The sequence below is a fragment of the Nuphar pumila genome, chromosome 3 (assembly GCF_984573655.1).
Source record: "Nuphar pumila chromosome 3, dmNupPumi1.hap1.1, whole genome shotgun sequence".
NCBI lineage: Eukaryota > Viridiplantae > Streptophyta > Magnoliopsida > Nymphaeales > Nymphaeaceae > Nuphar > Nuphar pumila.
In genome coordinates, this window is record NC_143251.1 from 38,165,317 (window position 1) to 38,182,387 (window position 17,071).

General features: G+C 37.0%; 1 protein-coding gene across 2 annotated transcripts in view; it reads left to right on the top strand.

Annotated features, from left to right (window-relative positions):
- The window catches only part of LOC149842626 (uncharacterized), an 89,706-nt gene extending 84,906 nt beyond the window's left edge, over positions 1-4,800 (top strand). Inside the window, exons 17-24 of one of the 2 annotated variants that reach the window (XR_016430797.1) lie at positions 2,216-2,311; positions 2,434-2,485; positions 2,561-2,604; positions 3,496-3,560; positions 3,687-3,738; positions 4,135-4,253; positions 4,341-4,407; positions 4,521-4,800. Coding sequence is in view for 1 of the 2 variants with exons in the window: in XM_089999331.1 (XP_089855457.1) it covers positions 2,216-2,311; positions 2,434-2,485; positions 2,561-2,604; positions 3,496-3,560; positions 3,687-3,738; positions 4,135-4,221 (396 nt within the window). In the remaining variant the exon portion in view is untranslated. The remainder of the gene's footprint in view (positions 1-2,215; positions 2,312-2,433; positions 2,486-2,560; positions 2,605-3,495; positions 3,561-3,686; positions 3,739-4,134; positions 4,254-4,340; positions 4,408-4,520) is intronic. The other variant, XM_089999331.1, reaches the window with a different exon arrangement.
- The last annotated feature ends 12,271 nt before the right edge of the window (positions 4,801-17,071 follow it).

The following is a 17,071-nucleotide window of genomic DNA, read 5'->3' on the forward strand; positions in this document are numbered from 1 at the left end:
GGGCATTTCCAAAAATTCCCTCAACAATATATTAAATAAAAAATAAAAAATAAAAAAGAAAGAAATATAAAAGAATGTTGTGCCCCCTAATGGGCACAGCCTATTACAGGACTGTGAAATGACCAAAATACCCCTGATAGGTATTTCCTATTACAACTATAAAAAATGAAACATATATATATATATACATATATGTGTGTGTATAATACAAGAGATATACATATATGTTAATACATACATATAATATATATATGTACAACTTAACAAACCTCACATATTAATATATGACTAACATACGTTGAATCAAAATGTCTCTCTCTTTCTCTCTCCCCCATATTTAGTTAATAGGTACTAATTTATTTTGAAATATCATAGGCGTCCAGGTGGCCAATTACCACGCATTGACTCCTTACACAATTAAAAAGATCATGTCCTGTAGGTGACGTCTTATGAACAACACTTTGATCAAAATATATAACATAAGCATCATATGACTGAAGAATCAGTATAATGAAAAAGGGAAGAAAAATTGTCAGAGAGTAAGTTCAGTTTTATATATTTTGGGTGCTGGCATCATTTAATTAGAGTTGAACCATTCCGTCATTCTGCCAAGTTTACACAAGCTTCAACAGTTGCAGCATGAGTTTCCAAGCAGTTTTGCATGTAATAATCTGTTATATTCAATACAACTACATAACTTATTTTGGGATATAGTAGGTGTCAAGGTGGGGTATACCATGGTTTGACCCCTTAACACCATTAAAAGGATTATGTTCATAATTCTGCTCTTAGAAATACCATCTTGACACAGGAAATGAAGGATATTCATGTGTCCTGGCTGTGTTCTGGATATGTGGAGATTTTTGTGTGAAATTTGTCATGCATTTACTACGTATTGAGAGTAATTTGTTTATTTTATTTTTTGAATATACATTCTGTTTTTGCAGTTGGAAGTATCTTACTGTTTTGGCCATGACTTATATTAATGATTGGCCTCACTTCTTTTAATGGAGGGGATTTGTTACGACAACTGTGTTCAAGATTAAATGATGTAGCATGAAGTTTTCAAATGGTCTTGTAGAACATAACAAGCTATCTTAGGTGTTTCTGCTAGCCTTCCTTGAGACCATGAACATGGGTGTGTGGTTGGCGACATTAAGTTTATCTTGGCATATCCGACACAACCATTGAAATTCACAGCAACTTTCGTATTAGAGACTAGGTTCTTGTTCGAATAACACCAAATGACGTCAAACCCCATCGCCTTCATGGTGTCAAATAAGTAAGACCTTTGGATTGAGTCAAAGGCCTTCGAGAGATCCAGCTTTAACATAAAATCTTGCTGACCTGATTGACCGATGTCATGAACAAACTCGTGCGCCATGAAAGCACGTTGTGGGTGATCAATGATCTTGTCAATGACTGTCTTTATTCTATTCACCAACACCTTGGCGACGATTTTATAGACTGCACCCAAAAGGGAGATTGGCCGAAATTCATTAAGATCCGAAGTAGCTGCTGTCTTAGGAATTAGAATTAATTTGGACTTATTGAAAGCACGCAGCAGGGTCCTGTTGCAGTGAAAGTCCGCAAAAAGCTGCATAATGTCTACCGACATATCCTCCCAAAACCACTTAAACAGATTGGTGGGGAAACCATTGGGCCCCATAGATTTGAGTTTAGACAAAGGCCAAACAGCTTCTTTGATTTCAGTCACTGAATAGGGAGTTTGCGGCAGTGTGTTCTGATGAGCTAAAATGTGGAAGAAAATGTGAGCCTGAATGAACCCCTCATCAGTGAGACATGGGCCATAGAACTAGTTGAAGTGGTTAGTGATTTCAGTCTGCTGATCAGCCATGGGGATATGTTGACCATTGATTCTGAGAAGTGAGATACGATTACATCGCTTCCGTTTCGATGCAAACAAGTGAAAAAAATAGGTGTTATTATCACCAGCCTTCAAACACAATGCCTTGGATCATTGATGCCATTTGGTTTCCAACCGAAGTCGCCATTCATTAACCTTAGATTGATAAGCTTGAACAAGTTCAAGTCAACAGTTATATTGATTAGGATGAATATCTTAATTCACCAAAGAATCCAGTGCACATTATTGTTTTTATTTTTCCAATTTTAAGAGCTACCGAACTTTCTCAGTTCAACCTTATATTTATGTTGTCTGATCATTTATGTTCTTAAACTCCTGTTTTCTCAGCCTGTAGCTCCCAAAGAAATTAGCGACATGCCAGTCTCACCTTCTGTTCTGATGACACATCTACAAAATCTTTTCCAGCAAACTGTTGTCCAACAGGCAAAACTTCTACTTCTGGATGATCTTAATATTTCCTTCTTAAATGAAGCTTTGTCATGTACTTAAAGCTCAAGTCTGCTGCTTTATAAAATTTTCTTATTTATTCTTTGGTTGACTTTCAGGATCTCATCATGAATCTAATTAACGGACTGCAGCAAAATGAGTTTGCAGATGGTGAGCATAACTAACCTTGTGTGGTCTTATCTTATTCTGTAGCAGTTCAGTTATCTAATTGTGCGTTCTAACCAGGGAAATCGTCTTCTCAAGTTCCAGCTCTTGGCAGTGATGCACTGGTAAGTAAAACATCTAACATTCTTATGGTTAGATATTGTTGCAACTAAATTATATCCATGATATTCCAAATTTGTCATCTGACTACTACGAAAATGTGAATACAATACCAGAGCCTGAACCAAAAGTTGGACACTAAAAACTTTCAACTTTTTATTCAGATGAATCTGCATTTAACTGATTAGAGTGGTAATATTCCCATTTTTCATTACAAAATAGGACTAGCCAGCTAGACCCATCCATACGTGTTCTAAATCCAACCTGGATTGTGACATTTACCACCTGGATCCAATAATATGGATCAGATCAAGTTTGGACCTGGTCAAAACTCCACTTGCATCCCTAAATGGCGCTACTTTCTTGGTTAATTTTGAGAATATCTCATGCAGTCTGTTACCAGTTTGTTAACTATATAATCATATGATATGTCAGATGAATTTGGGTTGTTTATTTGTAATGAAACAACCTTCAAAAGGTACAAATATTTCGATAGGCACTAAAGCCAAGCACAAGTCACAAGGACAAAAGGTCCAGCCTCCAAGGGCTAATACAATTTTGCAATAATCACAAGAGGGCACACATAACAAATATTATTTTTGTTAATAAAATGCTCTCAGTGAGCATGCCAAACAATGGGCAGATGCCCATATAGATATACAAAGACTAGAGAGCAAGAGGGAGACAACTGGCCATTAGGCTTGCCTAATGGCTAGCTCAACAGCTAGTTCCCAAAAAAAAATAATAATAAATAAATGCAAAAAATGTATTTTACATTATAAATAGGATATGTTTATATATGTATATACATACACATACTAAAGTGTGTGTGTGTGTATGTATATGTATAACAGTATCATCATATTGACTTTAGCTATTCTGATTCTTTTTGGCAGAATGAAGCAGCAACCTCTGAAAAAGAGCGACTATTGATGTTTAAGATTTCAGAGCTGCAAAATAGGTGCTTTGCAATTAACTACCCCATGTATCATGTTTAGATTATTTTCATTTCTTGCAGACCAAAAAGGAACAAGTTGTGATGAATTGAGGACAGTAGATTATAACACTATCATCATTCCTTATGCAGGGTCTCAAATTTAACTGATGAACTCACAACAGAAAGAGCAAAATACGTGCATGTAAGCTGGACTCTTTTTTTTGGTTTTGAGATTTAAATCCTTTCAGAATCCCCTGTTAAATAATAAAGAAGCCTGTTCATTTCTATCCTTCCAACTTAGCTTAAAATAATTGAAATGACACGAATTCCCTATCTGTAAAGATTTATGTCTTGATAATTACTTTTGTTGGGGTGTTCCGTGAGAAATCATAGTTCTATTCCTGTTCAAAATAGCAACCTGGTCTTTCGAAAAAAAATAGCAATCTGTTGGAAAACTTTGCATGTGGCAGTTGGTGTATTATGTATTATGAACTTACCTGTCTCAATTCAATGTGGTAGAATGAAAGTATAAATGGTTTCCCTTAAAGATTCATGAGTCTCACCTATAATGCATACATTGATCTGTTTGTTGTGCCAGTTACAGCAGCAGCTAAATGACATCCCTAACAGAGAAAAGGTTGGACCGGGAAAGGAGGAAAATCAGACAACAGAAACCAAGTTATAGGAAATGGAAGTTTTGTTGTGTTTTAGTTTCAGGTAATAAGGTTCCTTTCTGAGATCAATTTCTTTTCAAGGCCAGTCGATGATTGTTCTAACTCAGTGGCTATATTCTGCTATGTCAAGGGCACAATTTTTGGAAGCCATTGTTTCCCATTTGCTGGATATGTTCCTCCTCAACTATTTATTGAAGGTTTCAGTGATTGAGAAATTAACATTCACAGCCTCAGGAAACGATAGTCTCCTGCTTGAGGCATTTTGTCTAGAAGACAACTGCTTGAGCCCACTGGTTCTTTTCTGTTGCAGGTGCAGGTTTTCCAAACATTGCAGCAATGAAGAGCATGGTCTGAATCCAATCAAGCGATTGATCCATGGGTGTTAAACGCTTTGGCCAGCAGGTATTTGTGATGATTCTCATAAATGGTTGGCAGATAAGCTGCTTTGAGCGTGCAGTGAGGTTTTCTGTAGACATATAATGATAAAGGTTGATCCTGGACAAGGGGTGTGATTGTGTTCACTAGTATTTGCAGACAGAAACTCTTGTAATTTTGATCTATTTAAGTTCTGTTTTTTCTGAGGGTTGTAATGCAGGTTCATGTGACCCCATGGCTGAGCCAAATCTCATCAAGAAACATGCAAAGTGAGGAAAAGGAAGAGGTGGGGGCGGGTGGATAGGGAGGACATGGAGTATTCTCACAACTCTTAACTTATCTTGTGTATACTTTGATCTCAGACGGGCCCACAACAGTCTAACATTAATGATACCATGCATAAGCATTTAAAGTTTAAATAGTTCTAGGAAGTTGGCTTTCAAAAATGGCACCAAAGAGAAGAGTGCTTGCCTTGATAATCAGATGAATTCTAGAGCTAGATATTCAAGCCTCCTTCTAGATAGGGCTGTCAATGGGTCAGATCATGTAATGCCCCAAAATTTTAAACTTTTAAACCTTTAAAATATACTTAGAAAACCTTTCATTTTTTAGAGTTTTTGTCGGCCAAAACGATTTGTTTGAAAAGCAAAACAAGTTGACAACTTTGGGCACGTTACTGTAAAAATCCATCATTAAAACCATCATTTTCGAAAGCATTTTAACAAAATAATTAGTGAGTCAAATATATATTGATGATAAACTTTAGTGGTACAAAATTGAGGGTTTTCCCTTATACAAAATTCAACATCAAAACAGGTGTTCAGGATACAAAACTGTGAGTAGGAGAGTGAAGTTTCAGGCTATCTTACATCTTGTCATCGACTGTTTGGTAGGTTTACTTGTCACCTACGCCCATAAAATGAGTCAGTTTCACGAAAAATTGGTAAATACGTAAGCAAGACAATAGAAAACCAAAATTAAAGCAAGACAAATTATATTGGCCTGATAAGCAATTTTAGGCAGTAATTTAAGATACACTAACATGAATAGTTAATTGTGCAGAAAATAATCTATTTCTAGCATGTACAGTTGATTCCATAAGCAGAGAACAGTTAACTAAAACAATTAACTAACACATGATATAAGCATATGTAATAAGTGAACGAATCTAGATTTGACAAGTAATATGAACTAATCTAGGTTCAGCAGTAATGTGAACATGATAACTTTTGTATTGATATTAGTTGACATTGTGGGTACGTATAAGGCACAACACGTAGAAACAATTGAGATCGATCTAGGGGTTTATTATGCTATGTGTTTTAGATAACCCGAATGGCTGATTGAGCTCACACTTCAAGAGGACGGTCAGTGACCAAAAGAGAATTCCTCGAGGGCATTCGTAGACAACAGATGCATCCTACTTTTGCAGAAGTCTATGAGATCTACCACCTAGGATAATTTTTGGTAGCCCCTAACTCCGATGACTTGAGACATCAAGTCATTTGCTCAAGGAGTGGTTATTAACAACTTGTCCATCGGAGCTTTATATCAATCCATCATCTCCCTTGATGAACACAGTGAGTCAAATGAGTGCATCGTGTGTTATTTAACTGAAGACTCATTCTATATGCTCTGATATTTCAACCCACTCGAGCATCTTGCCTGTGAAGGCGAACATCATCATTATGTGGTTTTAATAATGTGTCATTACATGTTTCGAGGTTACCAAAGACCTCTCATCATACTCGTTATAGTACAAACATATCGTATATATCTAAAAGTACGAATATAATGAGAGGGGTATGAGTTTCTCTAAAAGAAGCCTCAACTTTAATTTGTTGTGAAAGAAATGATGTTATCATTTTAATTTGCATTTGATATGCTTGGGTCCTTTAAATCAACACGAGCATCCTGCCTGTGAGGGTGAGACATCATTCTATAAATGATTTTCACAATGTGCTATTTGCACACTTTGAGGTTACCATACTCTTCTCATCCTACTTATCATAGTCAAAACACATCGTACATGTATAAAAGTATGACTACGAAGAGAGGGGTAAGGATTTCTTCAAAAAAAAATTCACAGTAATAACTCGCAAAAGAAGTGATGCAACAAGATCCTAACTTTTAACTACTTGATCAACATTGCAGAATACAAGATCTCCACGAATCTTTTATCCAAAGATAATACAACATCATCATAATGTGCATGTCTTGCGATACTAGTAATGATGCAAGGTTTCTCAGCAGAAACATTGCCCAAACTCATGCTCATGCCCCTAAATGGGGTTGTCCAAGTTGTATTGAAATGCAACAAAAGTAACAAAAATACTATTTTCAAATACATCGATTAGGAAGACTTGGCTGGTATTTCGAAATCAAAAGACTCTAAGACTTTGCTTTACAAAATTGTTTATTTGAAAAGCTGGACTCACGAAAAAGAAATCCTCTTTAAGAATTTTAGTACCTACACGCAAACCCGCATCTTTTGAAAAAGAGCATACTTAGAATATGTTGAACCAAAGATCTTATTTTAAACATGATTTATCTTTCAAACTGTGAGTCCAGCACTGTTCTACTCGTACAAGACAAGATTGTCATAGATCTCTCATTCGTTTATCGCAATATTTATATGTTGAACATACCTCGTAATACTGGTCTTGATAAACGGGTTAAGGGTTTTTCAAAGGGATCACCCTAAAACACAAGTTTGTGTCCCTAATCGAGTTTATCAAAGTCGTATCAAATACTCGAACTGAAGTTGTAAAACACCTCTCCCAAATACATTGATTCGGGAGATCTAGCTACTATCTTGCAAAAGACTTTCAAAATATGCTTTGCAAAACTATGCATTTTGAAAATGGGTTTATGCCTAAAAATCTCCTTTTTGGAGAATCGAAGTGCATAAGTGTGAATCATGTCTTTTAAAACAAATGAACAAAACAAGAATACGCTCAAAACTGCACTTAAGTGCAAGTCAGCAAAAAGCGAGCTCATGCACAATACAATGCAATGGTAAATATGCCATTGATCTCCAAAGTGCAAATTTGCGTAATGAGTCTAAAATGCGTAAGCAGAACACGAGGTACGAAAATACACAAGCAAATAAATGCGTAAGCAATGCATGAGGTATGAAACCATACCTCGGCTAAATAAATACATAAACAAGTAAATGTGGAAAGCAAGTAGCTTGTGCACTAGAGCGCGACGACGAAAGCAAATGACAAAAAATAATGCTTGATACACGAAACCGTGTATCAAGCTAAATCAATGCGTAAAGTAAATAGTCTTTGCACAGAAGCTCGACAACAAGGTAAAGGCGGGAATAGTAAAGACAAAAAGTAAAAACATGCTTGTGCACAAAAAGTGTGGTGGCAACAGAGTAAAGTAGGAAGGTAAAAAAAAGTAGAGATAGGAATGTAAATACAAGAATTAAATGTGAAAAGAGCATGTGGACGTAAAGTGTGGCGGTGACAGAAAGTAGTAAAGCAGTAATAGGAAAGGACAAGGATCGTGAAACCACGTTCTTGAGTTAAAGACATACGTATATATGTATACATATACATATATATTATTATTGTCTTTTCTTTTCCCATTTTAATTTTAATTGCTTAATTTAAGTTTGTCCATTGTCTTTTGCACAACTTTCCCCTACCTTGGGGAGTAGTGGTGTTGAGTTCATCTTTGAGCTTATGTGATGACAGTTTCGGGACATGGGTGTGGGAGGGCTCTGTTATGCAAGCTGCGAAAAGAGAGGCGTGAGTGTACTTGCAAAAACTTCGAAAAGACAAATACAGGGGGTGGGGCATGGGTGATGTTCGGCAGATAGGCCAAGCCTAACCCTGGCTTGAGCTATCAAGGCCAAAGAGTGGGTTTGCAGTGAAGCTAAGTCTGACCCTTGCCTAGCAAGGGAGCAAGGAGGGAGTCAGGGGCTCTGCTTCTGCTTGTGAGAGAACAACAGAGGCAGGAAGACCTCACCCCTACCTAACCAAGAAGGAGGAAGGGGGCTTCGCCCCTGCCTGCTGGAAAACGAAGCGGCAGGGGCAAAGCCCCTGCCTGACAGTGAGGAAAGAGGCAAGGGGACTTCGCCCCTGCTTGCCGAAAAATAAGGCGACTGGGGCGAAGCCCTGGCCTGCCCATGGAGAAAGGTGGCAGGAGTGCTTCGCCTCGACTGGTCTGTCTGGTAGACACAGGCGGTAGGGGTTTCACCCCTGCCGACTCATCGAAAAACAATAGGCGGCAGGGGGCGTCGCCCTGTTGGTCTGCCAGAACAAAAAGGGGGGTGGAGGAAGGGGCTGCGCCCCTACCTATCCTGAAGAGAAAACATAGGCAGCCGACTGAAAGACCAAGAGGCAGGGGACAAAGCCCCTGCCTATCGACTAGACACAGGCGACAGGGGGATGTTGCCCTTGCCGGCCTGTCGAAAAAGCGAAAAGAAGAAGAAAAAGACACGCAGAGGGGGAAGAGTTAGAGGTTACCTGTGGGAGGCGAAGGCGACAATGCGCAGCGAAAAAGTCGACGGTGTCGAGTGCCAGCACATGAGCGGAAAGGAGGAAGAGGGATGCAAGGAGGGGGAGAGGCGAGCGAGGGAGCTCTGGCGTCAGGGCTCCTCTATCGAAACCAAGAGGCACGAGGGAGAGAGAAGGTGAACGGGGGGCTGCCGGTGATGGGTGGCCAGAAAATGGAAGAGAGAGAGAGAGAGAGAGAGAGAGAGAGAGAGAGAGAGAGAGAGAGAGAGAGAGAGAGAGAGAGAGAGAGAGAGAAGGAGGAGGAAGCAGGGACCCAGGGTGGTGGCCTGCGAGGGCTTCGGTCAAGGGACTCGGGGCTACGTCGGGGGCGGCAGCCGAGGGTGCCAGAGTGGGAGGTAGTGGCAGTGGGTCATCGGTGGCTTGCCAGAATCACAACAGAGAGGGAGACAGAAGGTGGGGTCGTCGGAGGCGGCTCCAACGGAGGTGCCCGTGGGGGAGAAGGGCGAGCGGTGGAGGGGAGAAGGGTTTTCTCGAATGAGAAAACCATAACCGCTAGGTTGCTTAAAAAGGCACGGGGCGGTAACGGGTACCTGGCTCAGGTCCGGGTTGGGTCTGCGACTCGGGCTGGATCCGACTCGGGTCCGACCACTTTATATATATATATATATATATATATATATATATATATATATATATATATATATATATATATATATATATATATATATATATATATATATATATATATATACTATTTTTTGTGGGTTTTACAGATCAGAACCTGGTCGGGATCGACCCTAATCCGCCCATGTAGGTAACAAACGAGTTGAGGTTTGGATTCATAAAGTTATAGGGTGATGACTTGAAATTTGACCGGATTTTTTCAGGTTCTCAAACCCGCATTAGGGTTGAGGGGAAACCCCAGTTCAGGTGGGGCTCAGAAGATATTAACGCCCTGCTTGTGGCCCACCTCTAAGTGGTTAAAGCCCCTCCTTGCCCACCACGGAGCGTGCTGCGTTGGCTTTAAGGTAAGGGATGCACACCCTTGGGATCAATGACCCACCTAGCCAGGCGTGTGGAGCCCTTGTGTGTGGAATAGGGATCGGGTGCAATATGATTGCACAAAAAATTGTGCATTAAGCACCCCATAGGGTCTCACACCTGACAGGCCCTGTCCCCAAGATGGAGGGTGATCAGGTGCTTAATGCACAAATATTTGTGCAATCATATTGCACCTGATCTTTTCACTTGTGGGTGGGCATGCATATTTACACACAAACATCATTTCCACAGCGCATTTACGGGTGTCAACAGGTGGGACCCCTTCTAAAATTGGTGGGTCCAAACCCTGATCTAAGTGATGCGGTTTTTTGGATACAGATTCGGGTCCAACTGGATTTTTTATACAAAAAACCATACCCGGATCTGATAATAATTACATAAACCAGACCCGGTCCATTCTCGGTAAAATAGTATTTTTAAAGTTTTTTTACATTGAAAAATTGCAGATCTTAATTGGAATTCGGGTTGGACCCAGGTTTGGTATAAATTTTCATAAACCATACCTGACCCATTTAATAATCGGACCTCATGGATCCAATCCAAATAGTTAATTGGACCCCTTTCTTTGTAATCAAACCCTGACCCTATAAGATCCGGTATGGGTTGGGATGGGATCATACCCGATCCGTTGACACCCCTAAGCTCAATCATATAAAATGGTTAGAGGAAAAATATGGGATATTGTAAACCAGGGTGATGCCATCAGCAACGATATGAGCAACAAAGACTAGAGCAATTACTCTCAAACACTTTCGTAATCACTTAGGAAAGAATATAATAAGAGTTGCAGAGTCATGACCTATGAAACTATAGCTACCAAATAAGAGTTGCATTGGTGAGACAAGATGCATAGCTCTTCCTCAAACTGATGAGTTCATGATGTCTCTGCTATAGCAGTCAAGTACCAAGAGACTATGGTCGCAGATGAAGCCCTTTAAGGTGCACAATCCATACCAGTATTTTTTTCTTTAGTTATGAAGAAAATAAGGGTGTAAATGGGTCAGGTTTGATTAGAATTTGAGTCTGACCCTAAAGGTCTTATTAATATATGAATCCGGGTATGGTTTGTGAAATTTCATACCAGACCTGGAATCGATCCGAGTTTCAACAAAGATCAGCTATTTTTCAATGTAAAAAGGATAAAAATTTTATTTTACTGGGTTTGGTTTATGTAATCCTTATAGGTTCTGGGTATGGTTACTCTTATGGTGGATCCGGTTTGACTTGGGTCTGGACCTGGTACCAGCATCTCAAATCAGGTGTGGGTCTGGTTCTACCTAGGTCCAAACCAAACGCGACCCGTTGACACTCCTAGGAGAAAAACCATTGATTTTTTTTATTTGCCCTAAGACACAAAACCATTGATTCTCAACTTGTTTGGGATGTAATGAGCCTCTCCCTAGCCAAATAAGTGAAGCCCTCTAGTAGGGGTGGCAATCGTGTCGGGTTGGCGGGTCAGCATACCTCAACCCGAACCCGATCCGTTTATTAAACGGGTCGGCTGTGGCAAACACGAACCCGGCCAGTTTAATAAACGGGTAACCCGACACAACCCACCAACCCATTTAATAAATGGGTTGGGTCGGGTGAACGGGTTCTCAGGTTCGTGGGTCAGGTTGGCGGGTCGGGTTGGCAGGTTGACCCACCCGCCTAACCTGTTTATTAAACGGGTCAGCCGGGTTGGCATACCCCCAACCCAAACCCGAACCCGTTTAATAAACGGGTTAGGCGGGTCGATCCGTTTATTAAACGGGTTGGCTTAAGCCCAACCCGAACCCGCCTAAGAGGCGGGTTGGCGGGTCGTGTCAGGTTTTGCCACCCCTACCCTCTAGTATCAGTATTTTTTTTTTATATTTACACGAAGAAACCGCCCTGTAGAACAAAAACCTAGCCGCATTGTATCTGCCTACCGTACTTACGGTCACCGACATGGCAGCTTAAAACTCCGTGGGCTTACCCCTTGCCTCCGGGGAGTCTGCGCAAGGGGGTGACACCATGAGATTTGAACCTAGACTGTCTGCCTAGCTTCCTAGGCCCCCATCCCACTATGCCAAACCCTTTTGGAGCACCTCTAGTGCCAGTATTAGTAATGCTTGGTGTGCATCTGAGGATGAATGGTGCTAAGGGCGGCACACCTTCTTCTGAATACGATGCAGGTTGGTTTTTATAAAGCTTAAAAATTCAAGGGCCTACAATTTGTAATACTTTCCCAGGTCACGAAATCGTGTTTTTTCACCAAAGAAAACATGATCTAAAAGCTAAAAGCTGGTTCCCACTATTAGGTAAGATTGGATCAAAACAACTCGCACTATGGAGATCCAAAGGCATTTGTACGTAATACTGCAAATACCAAATGTAACACCTATGTATATAATTAGAAATTATACTATCTAGTTAGAAATTATACTATCTAGTTAGAAATCATAGGTGCAATTGCAGCATGGTACCATTACAAAATTTTACCATACTATCTAGTTAGAAATCATAGGTGCAAGCATTGTTTAGTCATTTTGAACACTGTGTTGCATTCAGCATGGTTTGTTTATTAAGCATTACATATTGGATTATATTTTGATGTCAAAGCATGTATCTTTTTCTTGAAAAATGAATTTTATTGCATTGCAATGTTGCCTTTTAAAGCACTTAAAAAAATCTATTAACATGAAACTATCAGGTGATCCAAAACATATTTTCCACTAAACAAATTGCGTAAACCATATCTGTAAAGCTATATTAAAAAATAAATAAAAAATGTGGTGGTTTTTATTAGATTGTAAATATTGTTGAGGATATCAAATGTTTGCCACACACCTGCTCACAAAGGTGACTGATTTCTTTGGATAACTAAACAAAAACCATAGATCAACAAGTTCATTAGGTCCAAAGTTCAAAGTTCTTTAGCACCAATGTTGTCTGTATCGGTATCTGCCCTGAAAGTAGGCTCACTTTTGACATAGTAGTAAAGGTTGTGTGCTATGTTGTTTTTTAATTTGTGACGTTTCATCAATTTAGTGACGGTTATCATATGAGTGAGGTGCTAGTGGCTTCAATTGGAAATTATAATTTTTTTTGTTGGGTTTATATTTGGTATTAATGAAAGTGCAGAACTATTGAGTTGAAAATCATAGTTTCAAGTTGTATCGACTCAATCAGCACGGTTTGTTTGCAAATAATCAAACTTCAAACCATCTTTTTAATATAAAAATGTGATCTTTTCAATTAGAAAGTACATTGTAGATCGTTAGTTTTTGATGTCTTTGATAAAAACTAGCTTATATGTTACAATCACGATTCAAAACTCATCTTCGATAAAAAAAAAACCTTAAATCACATCAAATAGGGTTCAATTTATTAAAAAAACAGAACACACCAAAAGAAGGTGATTCTTACTGAATAGTTTCATGCCTTTGTTCACACCTAATATTGGGTATACCCTCATGGGGAAAGAACTCTCTATTAAAAGATTGTAATATCTTTTAAATTTTTTTATTCAGCTTCTTTTGCACAGATGACTAGGGTCAACTGGTCGAGTTTGGTTCGAACCCAGGTGGAACCAGACTTGGACCTGATTTTTGGGTATGATATTGGGTCTGGACCTGGGTCTAATAGGGTTCACTATAAGAGAAACCGTACTTGAAGCCAATAAGAACTACATGAACCAGACCCGAACCATACCTGATAAAATAATATTTTTTATCATTTTTGTATTGAAAGGTCTTAATCGAAACTCGTGAAACGTGTAAATTTTGAAAGTATAAATAAACAAAGCGAACACCTTTTTTATTGAGTTGGAAATCCTTTTTGGGTTTTTAAATTTCACTTTTGGATGATTTGCATGTTCATTTGCTCATTTATGGTAAATAAGGGTAGAATTGCTATTTATATAATTATTTTGGGCATTTAACCATTCATTATATTTAATTCATAATTAAAAATATATTTTTTATAGTATTGTGAATTTTTGGAGTGATTTAGTAATGTTTTGAAGTTAACTGGATGTATCTAGTTATCACACCTTCAACTTTTTATATCAAAAGGGTATTTTTGTCAAAAATAATTTAAACGAGCATTTTATTCTAAAATAAGGGTTATTTAAATATTGTTTAAATAAATTATTTAATGGGGGTAAAAGTTAACATAAAATGAGTTTTTATTTTATGTATTAAAATGAGACTTAAATAGGTTTGGACCCATTGGATTGAATCCACCTATTGTGGGTCTATTACTTATGAATTTTAAATAGATTAAAGAACCTTATTTTTGGGATAAATATAGTTATAGTTTTACGATATCAAAATAAAAAATATAAATATATGTTTTTTTTTATCTTGTTTGGGTCCTTGTTTTGTGATTGTGTGGGAACCGACCCACTCGAATCAGAACCTAAACTATAACAACCCCAAACTGACTATCGAAAATGTTGATTTTTTTTTAACAATTATGAAAAACCTCTCAAGAACCGTGGGTACATTACAAATTTAATATTTACAACTCATCAACAATTTCAAATATAGAATAAATTTAAATGATGAACTGAATTTCATTTATTTAATCAAATATGTCAATAAGTTCTAAATAAATTCTAAAATAAACTCTAGCCAATTTTGTGCACATCAGAACTCGAGCCACCAAACCATAAACCTCGATTCTTCTAGTCAGCCAGTCCCCCTTATTACGGAGCCTCAGTGCTTGAAAATATTTTTAAAAATCAGCTAAGAATCAAAGTTCTCGTACGAGACCCTATAAATTTTCGACAGTAAGAAAATAACATAAATTAAATCAAGTACAAGTTTAAAGGAATTGCATGTAACATAACATCATCTAAGCAGTTCAAGCAAGCAACCAACAATTTCATGCTAAATCAAACATTTAGGGATGTATATAATTAATGCTAAACATTTAGGGATGCATGAATTAATGCAACATGCATAATAACTTTTTAAGTTAATTTATCAGAATTGCTTTTACATGCATGCCCCTATTTAATATATAAAACTTTAATTTTCACTTTCTTACAAACCCGTGAATACTCAAAACAGACAAAGTTCCTAAGGTTTAAGGCAGTTCTCAATCGTAGCTTAACACATAATTGATATTTTAATTATTGGGTTTCACACTTATTTTTTGATCAATATCAGAAATCCTTACCATTCATCGGAACATTAAGAATCCTAACTTAATGTCGGGACATCAATGAAAATTCACAATCATTGACGTCGCTTTCTTAGTATACTAATAACTATAGTTGAGTCAACACCACCACCTCCAGGCAAAGTGATTGAAAGTTCTCTACATCTGTGACCAGAAACACGAATCACACATTGGGTTCTTTGGGACAATAAATGTACACGAACCATCCAAGGTTTCCACACTTTTAAAGGAACACCAGGAAAGAAAATTATTATATTGTTTTGCCTCTTTTACCATCTTAATTAATTAAGAGTTCTTTACATAAGAACAATTATACAAATCCACATGCAATAACAAATTCAGGCCCTTGCCCCATAAAATTTAACAATATAATTAATTCAAAAAAACTAATCTTCAAAAAAAATATTTTATAATGCAAAAATCATAATTTAATATTTCATAAGCAACACATGCTCATAGCCCTCAATGGTCTGGCAGTGGATCAAATATTAGCACAATAAATTAGTATTGCAAGATTTTTTAGAGAACAAAACACACACATAATGATCAATATTTTATGTTCAAATGTAGCCAACATATTTACATACAACACATATATTGATGCAAAACTGTTCAAAAAATAAACAACATTTATATATATTTTATGCTTCACATTTGATCAGAAGCAATCAACAATATATATATATATATATATATATATATATATATGTGTGTGTGTGTGTGTGTGTGTGTGTGTTAGGATGCAAATCTGTTTAAGAACGTAGACAACATAACACATATAACACAATATAAACAACATAACCAGCCTAACACAAACAACATTGCTTAAACAACATGTGCAAGCAGTAGGCGCAAACAACATATGATAACATATATACCTATGTATATACTATTGTGAATTTGTTCATAACTCAGATAACACACACACACACACACACACACACACACACACATATATATATATATATATATATATATATATATATATATATATATATATATATATATATATATATATATATACATTGTTGTGAACTTATCTAGAATGTGGACAACACATATATAAGTGTATATATGATATTGTGCACCAGTACAGAACGTGAACAACACATATATAAGTGTATATATGTTATTGCGTACATGTTTAGAACGCGAACAACACACACACACACACACACATATATATATATATATATATATATATATATATATATATATATATATATATATATATATATATATATGTTGCAAACTTGTTTATGATACGACCATCATATGTATGAACTATACATGTAAATATGATAAAAAATATAGAAATACATGGAATGCACATGCAAAAATTAGTAGATGCATTCAGGGATAATGAAAATTGAATACAAGCATAAGAACGCTAAAACTATATATGATATGCATGAAAAAAATTTCAAACATGATTAAAGATGCATAAACTTGGATTTAAGCATAAAAAATGATAAATATATATATGATATGCATGCTGAAATTTTCAAACATGAATAGAGATGCATAAACTTGAATTTAAGTATCAAGAACGGTAAAAACATACATGATATGCATGCAAAAAGTTTCAGACATGTTTAGAGATGCATAAACTTGGTTTTAACCATAAAAAATGATAAAAATATAAATGACATGTATACTGAAATTTTCAGACATGTTTAGAGATGCATAAACTTGAATTTAAGCATAAAAAATAATAAATATATACATGTTATGCATACTAAAATTTGCAGACATATTTAGGGATATAAAAAATAATTTGTAAGCATCAAGAACATAAAAA